The sequence below is a fragment of the Lipophrys pholis genome, assembly GCF_963383615.2.
Source record: "Lipophrys pholis genome assembly, chromosome: 22".
In the NCBI taxonomy this organism is placed as follows: domain Eukaryota; kingdom Metazoa; phylum Chordata; class Actinopteri; order Blenniiformes; family Blenniidae; genus Lipophrys; species Lipophrys pholis.
The window spans coordinates 6,929,463-6,952,990 of record NC_137644.1 but is presented as its reverse complement, the minus strand read 5'-3'; the positions used below and the strand labels follow the sequence as shown (position 1 = coordinate 6,952,990).

General features: G+C 41.2%; 1 protein-coding gene across 1 annotated transcript in view; it reads right to left on the bottom strand.

Annotated features, from left to right (window-relative positions):
• The window catches only part of syt1a (synaptotagmin Ia), a gene marked incomplete at its 3' end in the record, with an annotated part of 197,113 nt that overhangs the window by 32,830 nt on the left and 140,755 nt on the right, over positions 1-23,528 (bottom strand). The window contains exons 4-5 of the mRNA XM_080491799.1: positions 14,176-14,379; positions 2,336-2,508 (exon numbers count right to left, since the gene is read on the bottom strand). Of these exons, the coding sequence (XP_080347925.1) occupies positions 2,336-2,508; positions 14,176-14,350 (348 nt within the window). The 5' untranslated portion in view covers positions 14,351-14,379. The remainder of the gene's footprint in view (positions 1-2,335; positions 2,509-14,175; positions 14,380-23,528) is intronic.

Here is a 23,528-nt window from a genome sequence, read left to right as displayed (position 1 = left end):
TCTGGAAAAGATCACAGTAAGACAATTCCCTTGATGTTATTTCAGGCAGATCAAGTCTCTGGCAAAAAACACATATCAACTGGGAAGTGTCTGAGGTGGCAGAGAGTGAGAAGTGAAGTTGCCCTTTCGCTAGCCTGGCACTGAGGTGAAGGTAGCAGGTGGTGGCACTGGTGGGAGTAGGGGTGGGGAGTGAGGGAGTCTGTCATCAGAACAACATGCGATTGAAGAGGCAAGGACTAGTTCTCAAGGTCATTCATTCAGCGTCAACAAGTTGCCTTCCAAGATGTCTCTTTGGTTAAGCATGCAGAGCATTCTCTGTCGTACAAAACGGTGCTCTCGTGTGATTCCCCATTCCCGAGTCTGTGTTACACGCCCTCAGACACACAGTCACATCGTCAACATAACCTTTAAGCTTTGATGTCACCCCCTCTACGCCGATGGTAGCTAGAAGCGTCATGCCAGCGGTGGGTGGGGAGGTGTTGGCAAAAGGGGTTGTAATGTACATCGGGGGGGGCCTGCTCCTATCAGGTTTGTTAAGTTGCTCATGTGAAAGCAAAAGGCTGAACAACACTGATGAAGTCTTGGTAAAAAGAAAATGCCTGCTGAGCCATTTCGTCTCCACCTTTTGCAAGAAAAATTCAATTGGAAGTGGTTTTTAGGTTTTGAAAACACCAAAAAGAAGTAAAGTTGAGCGGGTAAAATGATTGAGGAAGTTAAACTTCCTTCCCAAAAAAACTGCGTTTGCCATAATTCAATGAGGTTAGTCCAAACTGTGCTCCAGAAATTTGTGCGATCTGTTTTGCTTGAGTTAAAAAACGTTAACTATAACGTCAAAAGCTTGCTTTTAATCTTCAGCTTCAAAAGAACATTTCCTTGCAGAGCCTCTCAATCATTCTACATTTGCTCGCCACCACTCGTTTGAAATGCAAATGCAAGATTCAAAAGGCACGAGACTTTAAGCATGGCACAAAAATCAGCGTGGTTCAACCTCATCAATGCGCACCCTGTGTTTTTTTTTTCCATACATATATATGTGCATATGCAGGTCGTACACACATATATACAGCAGATATACATGTACTGTGTGCATAGTTACATATATTTGGTTCTATGGGAGTAGTAGTTGTTGTCAAGAGGCTATAAAAAAAAAACGTCAGAGCAGCAGGCTTAAGAAGATCCAACAGCAATTGGGAACCTACCGCCAGTGACCATCCCGAACAGTCATCAGACACAACACAGATAAGGAGGACATAGAAGGAAGAAACACAAATTAAAACAACCACACACAGGAGTTAACACACCAGAGTCTGGGCACACCAGGAGAAATGACCGCGTGCCTCTGAAGTGGCGGATTCACCGATCTCAAAGAGCGACCAATAGCTTTGATCGATGGCGACTTAAAAGTAAAAAATTGGGTTGAGTAGAGGAAGTAAGGGTGATATAGATTAATGAAAAATCTAACTGAGGTGACGGATTACTTGCATTCGGCGCAATTAGAATGCCTGTACTAGAAAATTATTCACAATTCTGCAGGTACTTGATGATCAATAATTCAAATAAGGGTTGAAAACAGTCCGATCCACCTCTGATAGCAGCGGCGTAGCATTAAGCTAAACACCAATTTCGTGTGTGAATCCATGACAAACCATGGAAATATAATTTCCTCCTCAGATGCATCCCACACCGTTTAGATGCTGCAGAAAGGTGAGATTGTTTCTAATTCCTTTCAGTTTCTTTCTCATTTGGCGATCCCGTCATTTCTCTGGGTGGATACCACTTTATTGCACAGCAAACCTTACTCACACTCTTCAACAAGTCAGCGGGTCCTCATATGATAAAAAGCGACACTCACAGGAACGATAAGCAGGAGAAAGAGAGAGCGCCAAACACTCTCATACATCTGAAGTCATCTAAATGACTTCTATTAACTCTTGTCTAACTACAGTGAGCGTCTCTTTTAAGTCAACGGTGGAATCTCATACTTAATAATACTGTATGTATCAATTTGGAAGCAGTAAATACACAATACACAGAAAATACATACAGTATAGTAGCAGCCACTGCATTGGAGACATTTGTGCAGTGAGACTGTTTTCGGACTGTCGGTGAAAGAGTTACTCTCAAAGCCATCAATCAAATGATCAAATTAGGAAACAAATAGTCAGAAAAAAAACAATAGAACTAAACATTATTGCACATATTTAAGTCAATTTTCTGTGTCAATGAATGCTAACTTCTAAAATATAATCCTTCAAACAGAAAGCAGCATAAAGAAACATTTGTGTTCTTAACTTAACATGCAGAGTGAGAAACTATCAACACCAATAGTGTTTACCTCGGTTTTGGTTCCATCCATGACGTCCTTCATGTTGATGGCATTTTTGCCCTTGTCTTTGCCCTTCTTTTTGTTTTTCTTCTTGAATATCCACTTTTTGCAGATGCAGAAGCAGCAGGCTAACACCAGGATGATGGCCACGAAGGCAATCGAGACGATGGCCCATGATGGCACTGCGGGAAGAACAAACGGGAAAGAGATTGTGTCAGACGTCTGCCGGGAAGAAAAAAGCCGAGCAGAGAAGTAAACAACATTTCAGCCGGCAGCATTTGGACCAAAGTTCCTGAAAGTAGTGATTACACCGACTGGCAGGTGAGATAAAAGCAGGGAAACGAGTGCGAGAGCAGAGTCGGAACACCAGATCGGCACCTGGGTCCATCAAGAAGTGGCAGACTCTTAACGATCGCAGGACCAGACCCGATTGAACGGCTCCGGCCAATTTAGTGGAAGTAACAGATGTTGGCATTTTCCACTTGCCATTTAAACAAAAGATTCGGAGACGGCTGACACCTTCGCAGAAATCACCGCCAGAGCAGAAGTTGCTGGGACTGAGATGTGATAATTGTGCAGGCTTTGCTTCAGAGGCACCGAAGGAGGTGCGACCACGACAATCCAATGAGGCGGAAAAAGATAAAGAGGTTACAGCTCATATCATTCAATTCTTCTCAGCTTCTGTACATTAAAGAAATAGCACAGAATTATAGATGGCAATTCCAAGATTCCTTTCCATTAAAAGTTAAATTTGGGGGTGATAAACCCTCAGAAATGAAATACCAGGTCTTCTAGTAACACAACTGAATCATTTTTGCCTCAGTTCCTACCAATCTATCCTCCAGGCTCTGACTAGAATCACTAGCTGGAGTTACTTTGCTCTTAAATCTGATTGCCCCTCAATCCAATTACAATTCCATCCTTTAAAACACTCCTATCTGATCGCATTGGTCCTGTCTGTCCTGATCCTGTTCATGTGATCAGTCCATGAAAAGACTGATCACATGAGGTGTCAGAGCTGTATCTGCATGTACTCAGGAGACTACTAAAGTGGTGGTGGGAAAGTACAACTAGTTGACCCAGGAGACAATGATGGTCTCTATACATATTGAAAGTCTTAAGAATAGCGACTCGGCTCAATAGACTTTAGTTTAGTGCATTTAAAAATCGGTGAGTATGAGTTCGCAGTATCGGACCTGATACCGATATCGGTGCAACCCCATTTCAAGAAAACCGTCCGTAGTTTTGATTTCACAAATACCGTGCTCAGTTCTAATTTAAATGCATATAAGATCAGGAAGTCGGCTGCGTACGACTGGTCTCTGTTTTGCCTGTGCCATATGTTGCTTTCTTCCCTGCTGCACCTCTCCGACTGAAGAAATTGGACAAGCGGCAGTCACCTGCACGCTGTCACGACACTCAGCTCGACAACAAAGTGACAGCCAGCTGCAAGTGCGGTGACTCCCCGTCTCAACCGCAGTCATCCGGCGCCGCACAAACACCGCCACGGAACACAGAAGTGTTCTGTTTTAAGTACCGAGGAAACGCCACAAAGAAGTCCAGATGGGCTAAAAATAATGAGAGACCTCACGGCAGCCTTCTCCCATCAGCACTCATAATTGTTGTGCCTTGGTTTCTCACACGTTAGACACCGAACACCTGGCGGCAGAACCATTGTTTTAATGGAGAGGAATAAAAGAGGGGCGAGATTGTTTTCGGGGCATCATTCGACAAACCCGTTACCGCCAAGGATTGACCCATTAATATCCACATATCCAACAAAGTGATAGAAACCACAAACCGGGTTTGAAGACTTTATCTGACTCATCAAAACAGAAAAGTACATTAGAGATGATCAGACTGGGTTGTTTTTGCTCACTGTGGGTCTTTTGCAGAGGTCCAACGAAAGAGAAGGAAAAAAAAAAAAAAAAAAGAAAGCGAGAGGAGAAAAATCGATTCACTGTTGACAAAATCAATAAGCACTCTCTTCCAAGGAAAAGCAGTGAGTGATGCTCTAAAATAACTTTAGGATCTACAGCTCGGCCTGGCCTCGGAGCGCTGTGGTGATGGAGGGGACACTGGATAGGCCTCCAAAACCAGAAGCATTTCCTTTTAGAAACATCTGAGGGGATCAAATTCCTGCGAGACAGAAATAAATCTGATGTCTTTGTCTATTAAAATGATGAGTTTAAAATTCCTTTTCATTGTTTCAACGTTAAATATTAAAAGTCTCTAGATAAATTAAATGTAAATTATTAATGAAATGCGTAAAAAAAAAATCGGTTTATATCAATAATGTATTGAATTTCACAAGAACAAATCTGTAATGTTTTAAATATACACTGACTTTTTTAAAATTTAAATGTTTTATCAGCTTGTTTAATCATCAACGTTGTGTAAATGGAGCCTAAATCTTGACTTCACTGATCTGCACATCGATACCAAAATACCGATACTTGCTTCCAATAGCACATGTTTGTTGTTGGATTGATTCTCCTGCTAAAATATCGATAACTACATTGTAGCTACCATTTCTAATGAATGAACTTCTATGTTACTTTGTGATTTAACGCTGATATACTGCTGGATGATATCACTACATAATTATGAATGCTAAAGCTCATGTGTTCATCTGACTGTGGAGCTATGATATTGAGAATAAGAATTGTTTTGCCTTTTTAATAGCTATAATTTGAAAGAAAATATCTTTAACCTCATTCTCTGAATACAAAAGCTTTGAGTTACAAACACAGATTATCGTTTTAGAAAAAGTGCCAATATCACATCGATAGCTGGCATCAAAGATACCGATAGTTTGTAGTGTCTCATAGTGAAGATTTAATGAGTCACATAGACACATGCAAACAGGGTGAGGTAAGGAGATCCTGTTTTAATGGAAGTGTCGGGGATGTGACAGGCCTGTATTTTAAACCCCGCGAAACTCCTCTCACCAAACCTCAGCGTGGTGATTTCATTCTTCCCAAATGGAAACTCTGATTTGCAGAAATCAGAATAAATGTACTGTAAAATTTCTCTTTTTTAATCCCAAATGCTTACGTCACTACGGTCGTGCTGGTCTTTCATCAAGGCTTGAAATGTATGATGAAATGCCATTTAGGCGTTTACAGTGGAAATCAATGCAGCGACCGGCCCTTATCCGAGCCATCAAGCACGCATCTTTCAGTGAAAGGCACTTCTGTGTTCCTTAATTAAAGGAACCTGAGTCCCAGACAGCAATAAAAGCATTCCCTAATTAACTACATTGTGTGAGTGTCTTTTCTCCTGAGAGAAACAGAGCGAGAGAGTGAAAGAAAGAGCGGGAGGGAGTATCGCCGGCACGCACACGCCACTTCAACTCTGAGCACCTATCTCTTGTTCCGCTGTGCGACGCCGCGGGAAAATGGAGCTCTTCTAATGGGCGGGTCGCGCATGATGAAATCCATGTTTGCTGTTCCTCAAGGCTGAAATCACTTTTCAGCGCCGTAATCAAAATGGCATGGCGGCAGGGCAGAGCGGGGAGAAACAATGAGACGCCTTCAGAACGTTGGAGATACGCACAGTGACACATAAAGCACGGAGTCCATCTCATAACGGCTTCTTTTCACAAAAACTTTTCCTGGAGTGACTCTAAAGCCCCGTTTGCACAACGACTTTGAAGTGAATAAAGTCAGTTTTGTGGTTTGTGATTGTGAAAAGTTTCGTATTTACAAGGCAATATTTGGAAAAACGATGTAGTTCCTGTCGGGCCACTAGTGGGTGCTGTTTGTTTTTGTAAAGAAACCACACACACATATATATACACAGAGAGAAACACACTATAAACATTAACAATGGGAGTACATTTTCCAAAAGTTCCACCTTAGAAACCGAACACTGTTGTGGTGTGTACAGACACCCACAACACCCGACAGGCCCCAAGTCAAGGGCACCAAGGTAAGTAATTAAAGATTTCACAGAATATGAGAGATATGATGAGAATCAAAGGGAAATATTATGTTATAAATAAAGACAGTGTTGCTGCTTGTGGATTAGTCTGGTAAAGTCTGTGTAACTTTACCAATTAAGCTAAAGGAAGTGCCAGAAAAGTGTTTTTCTAACAAGGCGAGCAGAAAAATAATATTTCCTTAACTTTTACATTAAATACTCAAAGAGTGAAAGATAATCCTTCGCTTTCATATTCCTTCTCAGGACACTAAACATTTGTTCTTCCGTGGACGGCGGTGGAAACTTTAATACCATCAAAGACTTCTGAATGACAGACCGGCAGCTTATTATGCCAGCGGAGAATGAAATAACATTTATGCTTTAGTAAGTTTTATGATGCACCACAGGTCTTCCCCTATTAGACGTGTTTTTCTTCGGCAGTAAAAACAATGAAAATGAGTCATGAAGCCAAAAGTCAAGCTTCACTCTGACATTTTGAGTTCTTTTAACATACCGCAGGTGTTCTCCTGGAATGATGTGACAAATAAAGAGGGTCTGTGAGTCATACGCACGGCATGAGGCGCCCTGCCGCAGAGAGTAACGCCATTAAAAACTCATAAGTGCAGAAATATGCAAATGTCCGTCAAAAAAAAATGTCACTGGATCATACAAATGAGCACATCCTGGTCGTGCAGAGCCACATTGCTCCGTGTTTATTCTGCTCCAGCACACATGACCGTACCGGGAGGCTCGTTATTGGACTTTTTACAGAATTACGTGATGATATATTCATGACATTGAGAGAAACATGATGGATGGTGGACCAACTCTGACTTTTGAGTATAATTCATCTGCATTACAACTTGAATTTAGCACTTTTTGGTCATATGCACTCCAATCTGTAGATCATATTTATTATATAATTATTTCAATTGACTTTATAACTGTTTATTTGACGTAGCGAGGTCTCATATTTCATTACAACCTGACTTGATAGTTGATAGAAATTCGTATCATCTGTTAATAGTGCTTCAATCATTCAATTCAACACAACTTTTTTATATTACGCTGAATACAACAAAGTCATTTCAGGGCCCTTTTTTGCAGAGAAAACTCAACAAATCCACATGAGCAAGCAGAAGCACCTCATGAACAATTAACAGGAAAAATTATCACAAGTCTTTAATTAACTCTGGAGGGTTTCAATGTGATTTCAAAAAGTGATGATAGATCATGATCAAATTTGCCCTCACTAGTCTATGCATCCCCACTTTAGCCTAATTATCACACATATACCATATTCATTGGTTGAATACTGGACTTCTTGTCTTTTTCATGAAACATTTCATATTAATTGTTCTCTTTTTATCGTGATTTCTTTTACATATCGGGAAAACGTCTCTCGCCTCCGGTCTGGAAAGTTTCGTTTTAAGACCAAGAGAAGCTCCTATCCCGATAGATTGGTATAAGGACTCAGAAGGTCTCATAGATAAGGAAGGAAATCCTCAATGTTTGTTAAGATGAGGAAAATATCATCAGTAAAAAGTGAGATGTTTGTGGTTTGTCCAATTTCAAAACCAATGACTTTCCCCCTCAGGGCTTGTAGACTGATATATGGCCAGCTTTTTTTATTCATCTATTGGTTTGTTTATCTTAATTTTGTATAAATTCACTCTTTCTCCCCTCTTGTATGATGGATCTCTCCATTACTGGTTTGACCTCATTCAGTGTAGCTCTGTCCTATATGTGATAGACTTAAATGCTCTGCAGTGCAACGATCAACCGTCGGGAGAATAATTTCAGGGTGTAATCTTTCCCACATAAGATTCACAGATTAAACTCTACCAGTAAAGACTTTAGCTAAAAGTCAAAGCCCCCAAAAAACTGAAAGGAGCTTGTGGCAAACTTTCTCTGATCAACTAATCTCATTTATGAAGACTACGAGCTGTTAACAATATCTCATAATCTTAAAAGGATTAGGAAGTACTAGGCGTGACAAACAGTCGAGGGGCTGGAAGGCACGATGTGGTGAAGCTCATCGTCCGACACTTTGAGAAACCCCAACAGGAAAGCAAACGGAGTAGTGTAATAGGTGTGCTTGAAATCCGAGGGTTTCTCACTCTGTGAGTGGGTTGAAATGCATCTGGGTTGCTTCCCCTTGCAGCCCGCGCTAATCCGATGCGACAAGACCCTGTTGGTCAATTAACCTTGACGTTATATCTTGTTACGCCCGCCTCGGCGACACTCCGCACATGACCTTTCCCCGCTGTGGCTCGTTTAAGCAAACAATATGACTGCAGCGAGCCTCGACGTATCTGCGACAATGGGCTGATTTACAACGGCTGCCAGATGATGATAATGAGTACCGTGCTCAGATATCCTTCAGGGCGACTGCCATCTTTTCATACCGAGCAAGATTTAACCGCTTATGAGTTCTGCTTCACTGTAATCTCGTCGACTGGCTAATTTTGCATCCTGTCCTGTAGGTTGTACTGATTTCTCTCTGAAATGTTAAAACAGAAGTATCATCAGTGGCTTTAAAACAAGATAGTGTTTTCCAGCATCAACCTGACTAAATCCCCTTACGCTTCTTATCTGTCGGCACTATTCAGTTGAGCAGCTGTCACTGTGTAAACGTAGAGTCCCTGACTGTGTTTGATATATCCTAAGGATAGATCTCTCAGGTTTAGCATAACAGGAGACCCTTGACCTCCCTCCAGTAAAGTGGCCGCACCTCCACACCCGGGGAATAGGACAGGTTAATGTGGAGAATTCTTTCATTACTTTACTTATTTTACGCGGCAACGATTTCAAGTGAAAACGCTAAACTTTCATTATGTTTGGAGTGTCATGACTCCCAGTCCATATTCTCCTGGGACTTGGTAGTTTAATAGTTGTCTGTCATTGTAATAACAATGCAACTTGGTCGTCTGTCCACTAGAATGTCTGTGTTCTCCCATTGATCCTGTTTATAGCGGACTGTTCTCTGCTGCATGTGTGTGTGGTTTGATTACAAAAACAACCAACGGCACCATCTCGTAACCTGGCACGCTAACTACATAATTTTCAGAGCACTTCTGTGTAAAGGCGAGACTTTTCTGAAACGAAAACACAAAAACAAAACGTTAATGGACTTAATGGCGAGCATACACACACACACACACACAGCTCGCTAATCAGGAGAATGGATAACCCATAGCAGTCACCCTGGCCATTACACTGGTGGTGGCTGTGACTCAGTTGGTAAAAGGATTTCACTTATAGAGAGCTTGTTCACTGCTTCAGCAGACCCCAAAGTGCTTCACACATGGTCACATTCACCCGCTCACACACCAGTGAAGGCAGTCGCAATGTAAGGTGCTCAATCGGGCCATTGGGAGCAATTCGGGGTTCAGTGTCCTTGAGCAAACACCAAACTCCTAGGTGGACCCAATGGTGTGTGAGCACTTTGCAGGGAGGCCTTCACCATTGGTGTGTAAGTGTGTGTGAATGTGACGGATCATGTAAAGCACGTTGAGACCGCTCAAGCTGTAAAGACTCCATTTACCATTTCATCAAGTGACAAAAACATAAAAAGTGGTCTAAATTTCCCATAACTTGAGCTCCTGTGCACGTTTCAGTGAAAAGTGATCACATTACTAAAAAAATTGCCCCGCTGTTAAGTGTAAGAAAGTAAGCCTAAGTTTTAAATGTTACGGCGTGCCTTCGGCTGCACACACACACAAAAAAAGAAAGGTTAAAAAAAAAGAAAGAGTTACGCCATTATTTATTTTCCTGAAATGTCAATCTCTTCTGTGTGTTATTTGAAGTAATGGCTGGTGGAGCCAGCAGTCATGGATCAAACAGCCTCTGCGTGCAGAGGTTAATTGTTATCGGGGAGTAAAGCCTTGGGTGTTTAGAAAACTTACTAAGAAATTCAATACGCTGGTTTCCTCGGAGGAAGTCGCTCTGTTAAATGAAACAGTCACAGTATGGTTTGGTGTGATTACATAGTTGAGCCTTGGCGTGTGTTTCCTGGTGTGAGTGTCGTGTTCCTGAGGATGTGGAAGGTTTGATCATTCACAAACCGATCAGAAGGCTCATTTTGGCCGCCGACGGACTGCTTTGTCTGGCATTTAATACTTGAATCAATTACTAAAACTCTACTAATTATTTGAGGAAAGGCTGACTGAAGCCCCACAGCTTGTCGAATATGATTTAAAGAATATGAAAATGTTTAATTTTAAGCTTCCAAATATCTGAAGTAGCAGGAAATGTTTGAACTCTTTGAAATTTTGTAGTTTTCATAAAATGAAAGTCGGCTAATTGAACACAGCTTTTAAATCTTCAAAGAGACGCTTATTAATAGGTAAACCTTCAGTAAGATAAGCAAACCTAAAGTCCAATAAACTAAACTACATAACACTCTAAACTACGTTTTCCGGACGTTTCTGTGGATGTAAACAATCATTCCTACGACTGAGATATTTGAAGTTCAATGAAGTACAGCAGATTTCTTTGTTTTCTTTATCTCACACTCTGAACTCTTCCTACTGCACTCTTTCTGCTGCACTCTTTCTGTTTTCTGATGCACATTTGATCATTTTCTCTTTAGATTCTGGTGTCTAACTTTTTATTCTTTCTCTGTCAGTCAAATAGGGTAATAAAGGAGGTTTTTCTGTGGTACAGTAGCAGTGTTCTGTTGCAATAGAGAGACATCTAGTGGTCAGAGGTGGTATATACTGGTATACTGTGTTTTGGTATACAATTTGCCTTTATTATTATTATTTTTATTTTTTAGGCTTTATTTTACATTTTAAAAGAGTACATAGTCACAATTGAATCCTGACAAATTTTAAGTCCATGATGTTTTTTTGTTTTTCAAACAGCCACTTCTTTACTATAAGTGGTGTGACGAGCCAAGCTAAAAAAAAAAACTGTGACTTATTGTGCAGAAACTATGGTACTTTGAATGCACTACACGTTAGGCACAAACCTTCAAATGTTGCATATAAAATCAGTTGTATAAAGACAAACAGTAGCAAGATGAAACACATTAAAGTAATACAAACTTATGCAATAAAAAGAAGTTTGAAAACAAAGTGGATTCTGTACATCGGCGGCTCGAATGTGAAGTTTTTCCTTGAAAATCCAGAGTTTACTCACTTTTCCCAGCAGCCGTGTCAATATTTGAGCTGAGACATTTGAAATGTGTACAATTGACACTTGGATGCACATTAGGTCACATTTTATAGGCAGGAAACTGGAATATTTCAAAGAGTTACCAAACTTTTTGGCCACTGCAAGGTAAAGAAAAAAAACAGTAAAGGTGAAAAGACTGCAACAAATATTCATAACAGTTGTTGGTTTTTCGAGGCGAAAGCCTTCAGTCAACAGACGGGTGGACCGAGGCAATATCCAGGGCTCAGAAATGTGAGGATTGACAGAATTTGTGCGATGCGACAGCTTCCTGTGACCACCCTCAAAGCCTGCAAGAGGCTTAAACCGGGTTCTAATCCAGGGAGAAGATCTGCTGCAGTAAACAGGCCGTGCTGAGCGTGCAGCTTTCTCCTCTCTCCCCTGACTTCCTCCAGACGGTATCGATATTCCACAGAGTAAACAAGTCTTCGGGGGATTCATCATCAAGCCGGGCAGCCGCACAGAGCAGAGTCTGCTTTTGATGGAGGGGATGAGGTGAGAGAAAAACAATAACAAGTCACCCCGGCGAGGAATTCGGAACTTCTTTTCTTAGCCAGAGGCGAACTCTAATTTAATTTACAAAATTTATAAGTGCTACGAAACAAAGTGACCTGTCTGCAACTGCAATTTGTATTGATGAGAGACATTTTGATGGGGGCAAAATGAAATAGTTGATAATGGTAATCGTTTCCTTTCCGTAAATGTCACATTCAAGCCCTCGTGCAGCCATTTGAATTTGAATTATTACATATATTTTAGTCAGTGTGGAGCCTGCAATAACAGAGGGAGTTATCATGCTGAATATATATAACATTAAATCTCTATGAATGGGGGAAACGTGGCTTCTGGTGTCATTGGAGAAGAAATTGGAGCCATTCTCTGTTTCTTCCACACCAGCCTGTAGCTCTAAGCATATTTACATTTACATTGTTTTTCCAGGCAGTGCTTTATCCCACAAGGCACAATGACACCTGTGTTGTTAATTCTGCTGAATTCTCAGCAGGAGTGGAATTATTCCCTAATGTGGACGTAGAACAGTAAAAAATAGACCAGATGAGAAAATAATAAATGCTGCTTATTGACCTACTTAAGATGTGGAACAGTTGGATTGTTGTGTTTTCTTCAGAAGCAATCATTTCCTCTCAAAAAGGTGATCCGACGAGACAAATTCCATCTGAAGCCTGAAATACATCGACTCAAATGCTAAGCAGTAAAATATAAATTCTTAGAGAATCTGTCCAAGGTCACGATGAGCTCTGGAGTCTGTTTGTTCCAGGAACATGAAATCCAACAAATGTTTTGATTTGCCATGTGTTAATCTGCATTGTTGGTTCTTAAGTGCTTCATCTTCGAGACTCACCGTCTTCCTCCAAATGACAACTTATCAAATTCAATGAATTAAAACGGTTTGAACCAGAGAAAGTCGAAAACAAAACAGAAAAATACAAATGGGGCTGTAGAGAATAAAATGTTCCCTTTTATGCCAAATTAGCTTAATTAAAACCAAAAACTGAACTTCGTGCATAAACATCGTACGAATTTGATCCCTGCTGAGATTAGTTTCAGAATTTTAAAAGTTCAACTGTTGCTTCTGTTCTGATGACTTCCGCCTTTCATGTGCTGATACCAGAAAACGAGAAAATGTTCAAGCTTTAGGAGAACACGATAGGAGACCAAGAATTTTGTCAGTCATTTTCACATTTGGATTGGCATCACGCGCTCCTGAGCTGCAGCTGCTGTGCAGGCATGTTCGTACCTGCCCTGAACGATGTGGCGGGGGCAGATTCGGGCTACGAATGACACCAGGAAGTCACAGAATCTCAAAGAAATCTCCAAAAATAACAGACAGAAATAGCAGAGAGTGAATAACTTGTATCAAATAGGCTGAATATGTATAAATAACTACAAATTGTGCATCAATATTTCTGCAGCGGAGTTCTTAATCCCAAAAATTACCTCAACATTAAGAATACTCAAAGTACAGTTGTTTTTTCTTTGTTTGTTGCATTCAATCTCACAATTTCAAAAAAACTTGAGTCTTGACGTTAATCCACTGACAAGTACCGTATTTCTGGGACTATAGCTCACTTTTTTTTTTTTAATTCTTGTCTGCTCATGTGATACCGTCTGTGACCACTAGATGTCTCTGTAAGACAACAGAACGCTGCTACAGTACCACAGAAAATACTTATGAGCTATACAACTTTTTTTTTTCTTCTTTAATCTGTATTTTCTTGCAGATGAGATACCAGCAGGCGAGCTCCAGCTTGTCCAGTCTGATGAATCTAGTCTGTTCTGCTCATGAGATCCATTGAAGATTTAAACACAACCAAATTATTTGCAGGACAGATATGAAATAAAATTTGACGCACTACTGCCACCCAATGCACAAAAATGATATTACTCAAATCTTGCATAATGCACTTTAAAAGATGGCAATAATTCTGCCAAAGTGTAGCGACTGTTAATTCCTGGTAGTGCTCCTTGCCTCTGTACTGCAGTATGGTTTTGCTAATTTATTCCAAATTTTTGCAAGAACACTATGAGTTATATTTATTTTCCAGATTTAAAGTCCAAAATCTGAGTGTATCCATCACTAAAAAGGTATTTTCTTGAAATTGTAAAAGCAGAAAGCAAAGAAATTTGGTGCTTAAATGACAAACGAGTCGTGTTAATTGCCACTAATCAATCTTCTCCTCATTCCTTCAGCTGTAAAATCAACTGTGGGGGAAGAGAGAGACACTCACATAGGATTTTGTTTAGCTCGTTCATAAACTTGTCCTTCAGTTTGGAAAAGGCTTCGTCCTTCTCACCCATGCCGGGGCCGGCCATGTTGGTGGTGTTGGAGCCGGCGGTGGAGGAGGAGGCGACGGTGGGCGCGGGGGCCGCCGCCGCCAGGGCTTCCCATCGATTCTCATTCATGGTGGCGATGCCGGGCAGCCAGGCGGACGCTGAGGCAGAGAAAGAGGAAGCAGGGTGGGTTAGAGGTTTTCTGCCGGCTCAGCACCCCCATGTTTCACGTTCACATGGCAACGTTTCGAAAATGAGACCACACACAAACATACAGCAGAGAGCAATACTCTATAAACATTGACAGTGGGAGAACACGGACATTCTAGTGGAAAGACGACCAATTTGGGTCGTTATTACGGTGACTGTCAACTATAAAACTACCAAGTTTCAGGAGAATCTGAACTGGGAGTCATGACATGAAGGAGGAAACATTGTTCTTATTGTCCATCTACTGAGCATGTGCACAACAACTATTTACAGCGGCCATGGTGTGCATTCTTTGTTTCGCGTTTTCAGGTTGACAGAGTCGGAGCACTTTAGAAAAGTTGCACTTAGAAGCAGTTTTCTAAAGTTGTGTTTTCAGTGGCTCCGGGCACTGTTTTCCATTTACACTTCAAAACGTTGCGTAAACGGGCCTTAAATATCACAAAAAATGGTTTCAATGGACTCTGCAACATTCTCACTCTGCAAATTCAAACTATCACCGTATTAAATTTGAAAGAAAAAAGTTATTAATTGCAATGAATTCACAAAAAAATGTGTGATTACATAGATTAAATTGAACTGATTGAGATTTCCTAGTTTTATACATGGTGGCCGCAAGGTAGAATTCAGGAGAACAACAATCTAAGAAAAATTACACAAAAAAGAAAAAAAAAAGAAGTCAACAAGGGGGTTTGTGTTCATTGCAAATAAAATTATTGCAATATTCAACATTATTGCCATATACCCAGCAAATTCTCAAAAGTTCCAAATTGCTATGATGCAAGACAAAAACCAACAAATGGCGCCACATGGTACTGTACAAGTTATTTCCAACTGATAAGACAACAGCTTCAGCTAATGTTAATGCTAATGGATGGGTCAGTAAGCAGCACAAAGAGTAAAGAAGGAGACAGAAGCTTTCCAGCTCTGCTTGAACCTAAGACAGTTTTACTTTCATTTCATAGTAATCAGTCACGAGCATGCTATTTTTGTGTAAATTCAAACACAACGTACATAATGTTGCTAAGCAAAGAAGATTAAATGTGGATTTATATCAGTGAGAGCGCTCTGCACACACACACACACACACACACACACACACACACACACACACGCACACACACACACACACACACCAGCACATTCATGTGTGTGCGTGTATGCGTGCTTTGTGGAGTACTCATCTCTGAGCATGTTAGTCATCACCTGTGGGAGTTCGGCTCCACGTAATGTTCCCATGTTTTCCCACCGTTGCCTGACTACAACATCAGAAGGCCTTTACAGAATATCATGACTCCATGTTTCTAAATCACTGAGTGGAAAGCTGGTCATTTCATTTTTCAACTTGAATAACTTAAACACATACAATAAAACGGACAAGACTCAATTTCTTCGAGTAGTACAACTCTGTCATGACACCCTACACACACACGGGAACTATTTATTGTGTACTCTCGTTGTGGAGGTTGTAATTTGGCTGTCACCATAGCAATCCGAGAGGATAATGGCGCTCTAAAGTACACCAGGACACGGCCAGGATTGATAGTCAAATTGTCCTCAGAGCAGATCATTTAAGCCATATTTTCACATCGGTATTGTTGCTGCGTATGAGAAGTGGGACAGAGATAGGTTTCCACCAGCGACCTAACCCTCCAAACGGCCTCCAATAAAACACCTTTTCAAACCTCAAAGAGCCGAGAAAGCAACGCTCCTGCAATTCATCCTAATACAATCTTTAAAAACATGAAGGGAAACAGGAGTCAGAGAGCCAGACTCCAATTTAGGGTTTGACAAATGTGTAAAATTAGTTTGCCAAGGCTGCAAGGCAATTTGGACTGCATTACATCTGAGGTACAAAGTGTCTTTTTCCATATTTAAGCTTTTTCTGACAAAGTTTTTTTTTTACCAGTTTGAGCTTTGTGAGGACAATTTATATAGAGAGAAAGAGTTGAAACCTTTTCAGGCCCTTGATTTTCTGCATCATAGAAACATCTGAAGAGGAAACACCTCAGATCACATTGCCTCTTTAAGTTAAGAGGCGGTGAGGTTCGGTCAGTCAGTGGGTCAGTCAGTTGGGTGGTTGCTTGGTTTGTCGGATGTGTTGGTCGGTCGGTTGAAGGGTTGCTTGGTGGGTGAGTCTAGGGGCAGTCGGTGGGTCGGTGGGTGGGTCAGTTTGTGGGTCAGTTAGTGGATGGGTTGTTCAGTCGGTAGGTTGGTCAGTCAGTTGAAATTATGAAAAGGAAGAGATGAAATTTTAGTGCTTTGCCGAGAGGCCTGACTCCACGGACAGACGTCAGGCGACATGTCAGGACGTCACATTATGTGTGACAGCACTCCCCGGTGCTGCGACTGTGAAGACGGACAGAAATATGAGAAATAATACGATTATTCCATTCCGAATCCAAACAACAGCTGGAGGGAAAGGAGGAATAATCCCTGAGCACATGTAGCAAAGCCTCACTCCTGACCAGCCTCAGCACCAGATTAGCCAAACAATCGCTCCCACCACCTGGAGGAGCTCGCTCTCAGAAGTTGAACTCACTGCACCGGCTCCTTTCATTTGTACACATCAATATGAGTTTGCAAAAGTTGGTTGATTTACTGTGTGATTACTGACTGAGGAAATGAGTTTCGATCAGTCGTTCATTTGTCCATGAGCCTAAGTGTCCTTTGGCGAGACACTGAACCCCCAAGTTGGTCGTAATGGTGTGCGAATGCCTGACCAATCATGTGAATCACATTGAGAGTGATGAAGCAGTGGAAATGGGTGTTTTAACCTGGTGAGACTCCAAACAAATGTGATTGTTTCCCCGCGATCAAAGCATTTCAAACACTTTTTGATCCAAATATCTCAAGAGTAAGAGGCCTTACACACTTACTGAATAAATCAAAGGTTTACGAATGAAAATATGAAGAATAAAAAGACTTGAGAATGAACAAAGAGAATGGGGAAGCTAAGTCTGTGGCCAGCCCACCGCCAGCCAACACAATCCCTCCATCAATTCTTCTTCTGCAGTTTTAGTCTGGCTAAACTATTCCCAACGGACAGCTCACAAACCCATCACAGGACAAATCCATTCATATTCATTGTTAAGGTCGGAAAATAGTCCTGGATTCATGTTTTTTGGAGAAAACTCACACACAAATACAGGTCAGACATGAAAGCTCCACACAGAAAGATCCCGGAGCCTGGATTCAAACCGGGGACTTTCTCCCTGTGAGGCGAGAGTGCTCAAAACTACAAGACTGTATCTGACACCATCAATTTATAGTTGATGGAGATGCAGTGATACTTATCACAGTAAAAATAAACTTACAATGAGGAACTCTGAGACGCACTTTCTGTGGATGAAGCAAAGGAATTTTTTATAAATGTTTTTGTTTCGGGCACGTATGAACTGGGTATACAATTTTTCTCCCTATTTTGGGATAAACGACTTAGCAAATGTGCCGATAAAGGGTTAAAGAAGCAGTTCAGATTAATTTAAGTGGAGCTTTTGCCCGCCTGTGTCCTTCCTGCAGTTGGTAAAGCTGCTGCAGACTCAGTCGGCCACAACAGGAGTGAACTCTACCTTCAAATATATATATATTTATTTATATATTTATTCCCTGCGCTCTGGCCTCACATCACACAGCCCTGTCCTGTCAGTGCTCACTTTGCTCTCTTCCCTTCCCAAAGCCACCACACTCCGCTGACAAAAACAGTAATTTTACCTGGCAGCGCGCGAGTGGGAGGTTCACTGGCCCGCCGCCGCCTTCGTGTATCCCAAGAAACTTTAGTGTCACATCACCGAAGTGTGTTGTGATATCCCAGCACCGAAAACACACACAGCAGCACACAAACAGAGTAAGCTCGGTGGCAGCTCGGTGTACAGCGAGTCAATAGAGTGAGGCCGCGTAATCAACAGCACTGGAACTAAAATCTAAGGGGAAATTGATGGTTTCTTTAAATTTTTAAATGAGGATTGAGGTTCTTGAATAAAAATGTTTTTTATGAGCTGGTGAAAACTGTGGTGTGCTAACGGTTAGTGCTGCACAATATATTGCCAATGTATTTATGTCGCTATATCAACATACTACATCGCTGGTATTTGAACTCACAACCTTCTCGTTCTGAGGCGAGGGTGCTAACGGATATTAACATTCTACAATCTAAATATTGCAAATATCATATCACATCTGGTGGAAACAGGCTAAAAGTTGAAAGACAACAAAATCAACAACTGTTCTGCTTCCGGTGGGAACCGCAGATATACATGAGATCGAGAAGGTTTGAAAAAAATTGATTGAGATACATGTTTAATAATGATGCAATAATACCGATGCCAGTATCGGGTCCCATTCTGCACGGAGTACTCATACGGACTGTAATTTATGTTCAGTCAAAATATCGAGAGGAGGTCAAATGTATTTTCATCTGACACCTTGTAGGAGTCGTTCACGACAACACGTAGCCTTCGCATATTGTTTGCACATGGAATATGAAGTAGTCTTCAAAATGTATCACAGAAACAAGTGATCCCTACTCTTCTCCAGTATTTACCCAACTGTATCCTAACCGAATCTTTTCGAACACACAGGCTTGTGCATGTTTGCCAGCTGCTGCTCTCCAACAGACTGAAAGCATGATATCAGTGTGTTCTCCAGCTGTGACTTTAACACTTACATAACACCTCATTAACAACGTCTTTATGTCTATCATCCGCAGATATTTTCCAGAGATGTCGCGGGGGTAAAACAAGACGCCTAGAAATATAACCTCAAACCCAAAAAAGGGGGAGGAAAAAGGCTCAATGTTAAGATTGAAAAATGCACTTTGATAAAAAACCAGCTTACTCTGGCCTTCTCAACCTTAGAGCTGCTTAGTTGCACGAAAACGCCCACACACGTCCGCGCTCGGCCTCAATGGCCTCCCTTTGAAACGCTGCAAGGTTAGTGTGGGGGCCGATCCATTGAGAGGCCCGCTTGGCAATGACAGGGATACTTCAACACAGGTGAGGACTTTCAGGGAGCACAATGGCGCTCTGCAGAGCGCATGTGGGAGGCTTCTTCTATTGAGAAAGAATCGATCATTACGTCCCGAGGGTGGGAGCCCGATGAGAGAGAGGCGGCAGGAACGCAAACACGACGTCTCAACACACTTCTGCAGCGAGTTTCCACAAAGACAATAATTACACTAATGAATTCAGCAGAGTCTTCACAATTTTCTATGTAAATGACACCATTTAAGTGAATCAGCGACCTTTCAGAGATGCAGAACGAGGCGTGCATCCCGATGAAGCTTTGCATTACCATCACACGCTCCTAGGTAGAAAACATCAAATAGAAAGACAGCTAAATGTGAGCAGTGGCGTGTGTAGGACCACCCAGCGTGTGTGTTATGCCTCTCACGTCACCCACAGGAAAATAACTTTCATTCAGTGCCTGTTTGTGCCTTAATGACTACTCGGCCATTCGAGCGTGAGACGGAGACTTCCGCGTTGCCTTGATTGTGTGCGCGCCGTCCACTTCACACTCGGTGTCATTCAAAGAGGATCTGGGTTTATTTATCTTAATGGAAAGCCCGAGAGTATCGACCCTCTTCCCCTCTTCGCGAAGCTGTCATCACAATGTAATCATACGCAGCATCCTTTGTAACACAGTTAATGTCTACCGCATCGCCATGGCAACCCACTCCAACAAAGCTTTAAATAATAATGTGCTTTTGCAGCTTCGTCCTTTATACCTCAATGATAAGATGTCACATTAACCCTTCTTGTTCTACAGTTTGCTAGGGGAACACAAACACGGATTTTAGAGCATCTTCCTCCTTTAACATCCAGAATATAGAACATCCCTCCAATAACGGATGTGAATCTATATATTGACCAACACAGTGTTAACAGCTCGTGTCGCAGCAACACTGCTGGTTCAAGTGATGGAGACTAGGGGAAATCCATAAGTTACCTTCCAAAGTATTTAGTCACTTTGTAATTTTGGTAACTGGTAAAGTAACGTCAATGCTTTTCAAAGAAGTAAACAGTAAATTGGCAGTAGGACAGTTTTATCATTTATTTAATGTGACGGTCATTACATATGTTTGATTTATATTTATACGTTATTTTGTAAGATTTGGTGCCTAAGTCCTGGAACGTCCTTCAGCGACACTCACAGGTAGAAGCTTTGCTAATAGGAGTGGGCCCACAAAGGGTTAATCCTCACCAGATAGAAATCTGTTCAGTGATATGAGCTCGAAATGCAAAATGCAAATATGAGAAGAAAAAAAAAGGATCATTTCAGAGACAGTGGGGTGTCAATTGATCTAACCCGTCGTCTACTTTCACTGTCGTTCCCTCCTTCTCTGCCTGGAGGGACGGGATGCGTCGCTCGTTTCTTTTTCTGCTCCAGCCATCTCTTTGGAGTTGTGCCGCTCAGGTGTAAAACCCCAACCCAATTACAGGGCCGCCAGATGGCCCAGCGGGTCGGTGGCCACAGTGGTGACGCTGGCACACAGCTCCGTCCTATCACCTCGCTCTGCCTCTCCTTCTCTAACTGGGTCAGCTCCCTCGCCTTCTCCTTCTCCTCCTCCTCCTCCTCCTCCTATCTCCTCCATCATCCTTGCACGTTTTTTCTTTTCTGCCTCATACCCTGCATTGACTTTCCAAACCTGGGTTACAACACAATTAACCATTTGCACGGAGGAAATAGCGAAATACAAGTAAACATGAGCGACGCGGTCACAGAGGCAGTTTTTCTTCCCTGTTCTACCCTGAGTTCACGTCTGAACGGCGTGTTGGTATCATGTGGACTCCCGCTGGGTCAACTTTTGGCAGGCGCTCTCGGTGAGCCGGGTGTTACATCTCAAGCTGCTTGAGGAAGTGGTGAAGCAGCCAAAAAAGGAGAAGCAGCCAAACAGGTCTAATTGTGCCCATTCTGCAGTCGGATCCAATAGATCAGACTGTACGGAGCAGTGAAGAGAGCAGGGCGACCTTTAGCCAATATCACTTCCCACTCCTCCTTTCACTGGGTTTCACAAGGTAATCATGCAGTAAATCGCCAATTAAACCCATCTTATCAAGAATTATCTGCTAATTATCACAAAATGCTCCAGCAGTTGTTATATGTCGGTATGACTTAAACCAACTGAATGCAGAGAAATTCATTGTAAGAGAGTTCAGCTTCTACATTACAATAATCTGGAATCCAATTCTTCTACATTTACTCCACATAAACTACAAAAAGAAATAATGCTTTTGTAAATTGACTATTTCAATGATTTTTTAACAAATAAAAACAATGTAAAGAAACACAAGCAAAGAAAGTTACAATGTTAGACTAAAATGTAATTGTAAAGAAATGTTAATGATGCAAACAAATAGGACAGAAATAAAAGCATTTATAAACTAAAATCCCAGTGAAACCAAACGTAAATTATGTAAATGGTGTAAACAATCAAGACTAGAACCACATTGTAGACAATAAACCTAAAATTAAAGAATGAAAAGATTCAGGCCGAGTTTGAAAATTATGTTTCTATGGAAAAACGCTGTAAACTTTGCAGTGGCCACATTGGGCCACTCGTGGGTGCTGTTGTTTGTTTTTGTGATGAAACCACAAACAGAACTATTTACTACAGCCCTGGTGAGCATGCACAATAGCAGCGTTTCCTCTGTCCACACGGAGTCGGAGCCCGACCAATTTCAAAAAGTCTGGTTTTTCCTGCCCTGTGAAAAATGTGGTGTTTAAAAGATAAACGAAGAAAGAGCGTACGATGCTACCCTAAACGTTAAGCAGAATGTGATAAATGTTTTGTCAAAGACAAATTAAAAGCAACAAAGAGACACATGGATGTTTCCGGAGTGCAGAAATCGATAGACTGGATCAATGAGGAAGTACTTTGACTAAACAAGCCAGCCCAGGAAGACTCTCCTCTTGTGTCAAATAGACAAGTGAATACGAGATTTACTAAAAAAACCAAAATGGTCTTAAATGTTCCTTCTTTGCTAATGAAGTCCCTTTTCATCTTTTCCAGTGGAGGCAGTGAAAGTGGTTCAGACCTGATCCCAGTTCAGGGGGTTCCTGCTGTTTGAAGCAATTCTCAGGAAGTCACTTAGTGATTGCTCTGCAGATCTGTATAAACTAATAATCATAGCAAGGAGACTTGTTTTCATCAGAAGGGAGCACTAACTGTGTAATTACAATAAATGACAGAGGAGGGGGGAAAAAAAAAAAAAAGAAACATCTCTAAGCAAATTAAAGCTGGTGTTTGCATGCATAATAAAGTGCTGCATCAAACAATTAACCTCATTATCTTGGAATGAGGACATATTCAACAGATAAATTACACATTTTGAATTATTTCAGGCTTTACAGGCTTCATTTAATTAACCAACAATTACAACTCATGATTGAGAGATTTTTCTTTTGACATCAATATTAAAAGAAGAAACAATGTCTGGATGTCGTCGCCATGACTGTCCAGCTTATGGCTGTACTTCATGAACCTATTACTTCATTATCTGCCAAGTAACAGACATAATCCCCAACACAAGAGAAAACTACAAAACTGTGATAATCTCATCTTGGAACAGCCATTATTCTTAGTTTGGCTCAAAACTTTGTTTGTATCTGATAAATTACTTTTTAATAACACCGGTCAATTGAAAGCACACTCAGTAATGAAAAACAACAAAGTGCTTTTAAACTAATTAGTCTAATAATTGTAACGCTAACAACTTACAAAACTCTTTCTTTTAGATCTGTTTTTTTTTAAAGCCTTTTAATTTGTCATATTGAACTTTTTAATCAAACAGGATTGAGTCTCTAATTTCAATACTGTGTAATAGCCTGGAGAAGTTTACTCTTTAATAAGTAAACTCACCCACACTTCCAATTCAGAGACACTAATGTAGTTATTAAGTTATTATGTCTCTGGATTGTGGGACGATGTTGGGAGTACCAGGAGAAAAAACATGCAGGCAGAAGGTAAAACATGCAAATTGTACACCAAAAAGTCCCGAGCCTGGATTCAAACTCAGGTTGTAAAGCGAAGCATGCCACCGTCATGACACCCAAAAACATCATCCATCCGTTTTCTAAGCCTGACATTTCTGATCCTAATCCG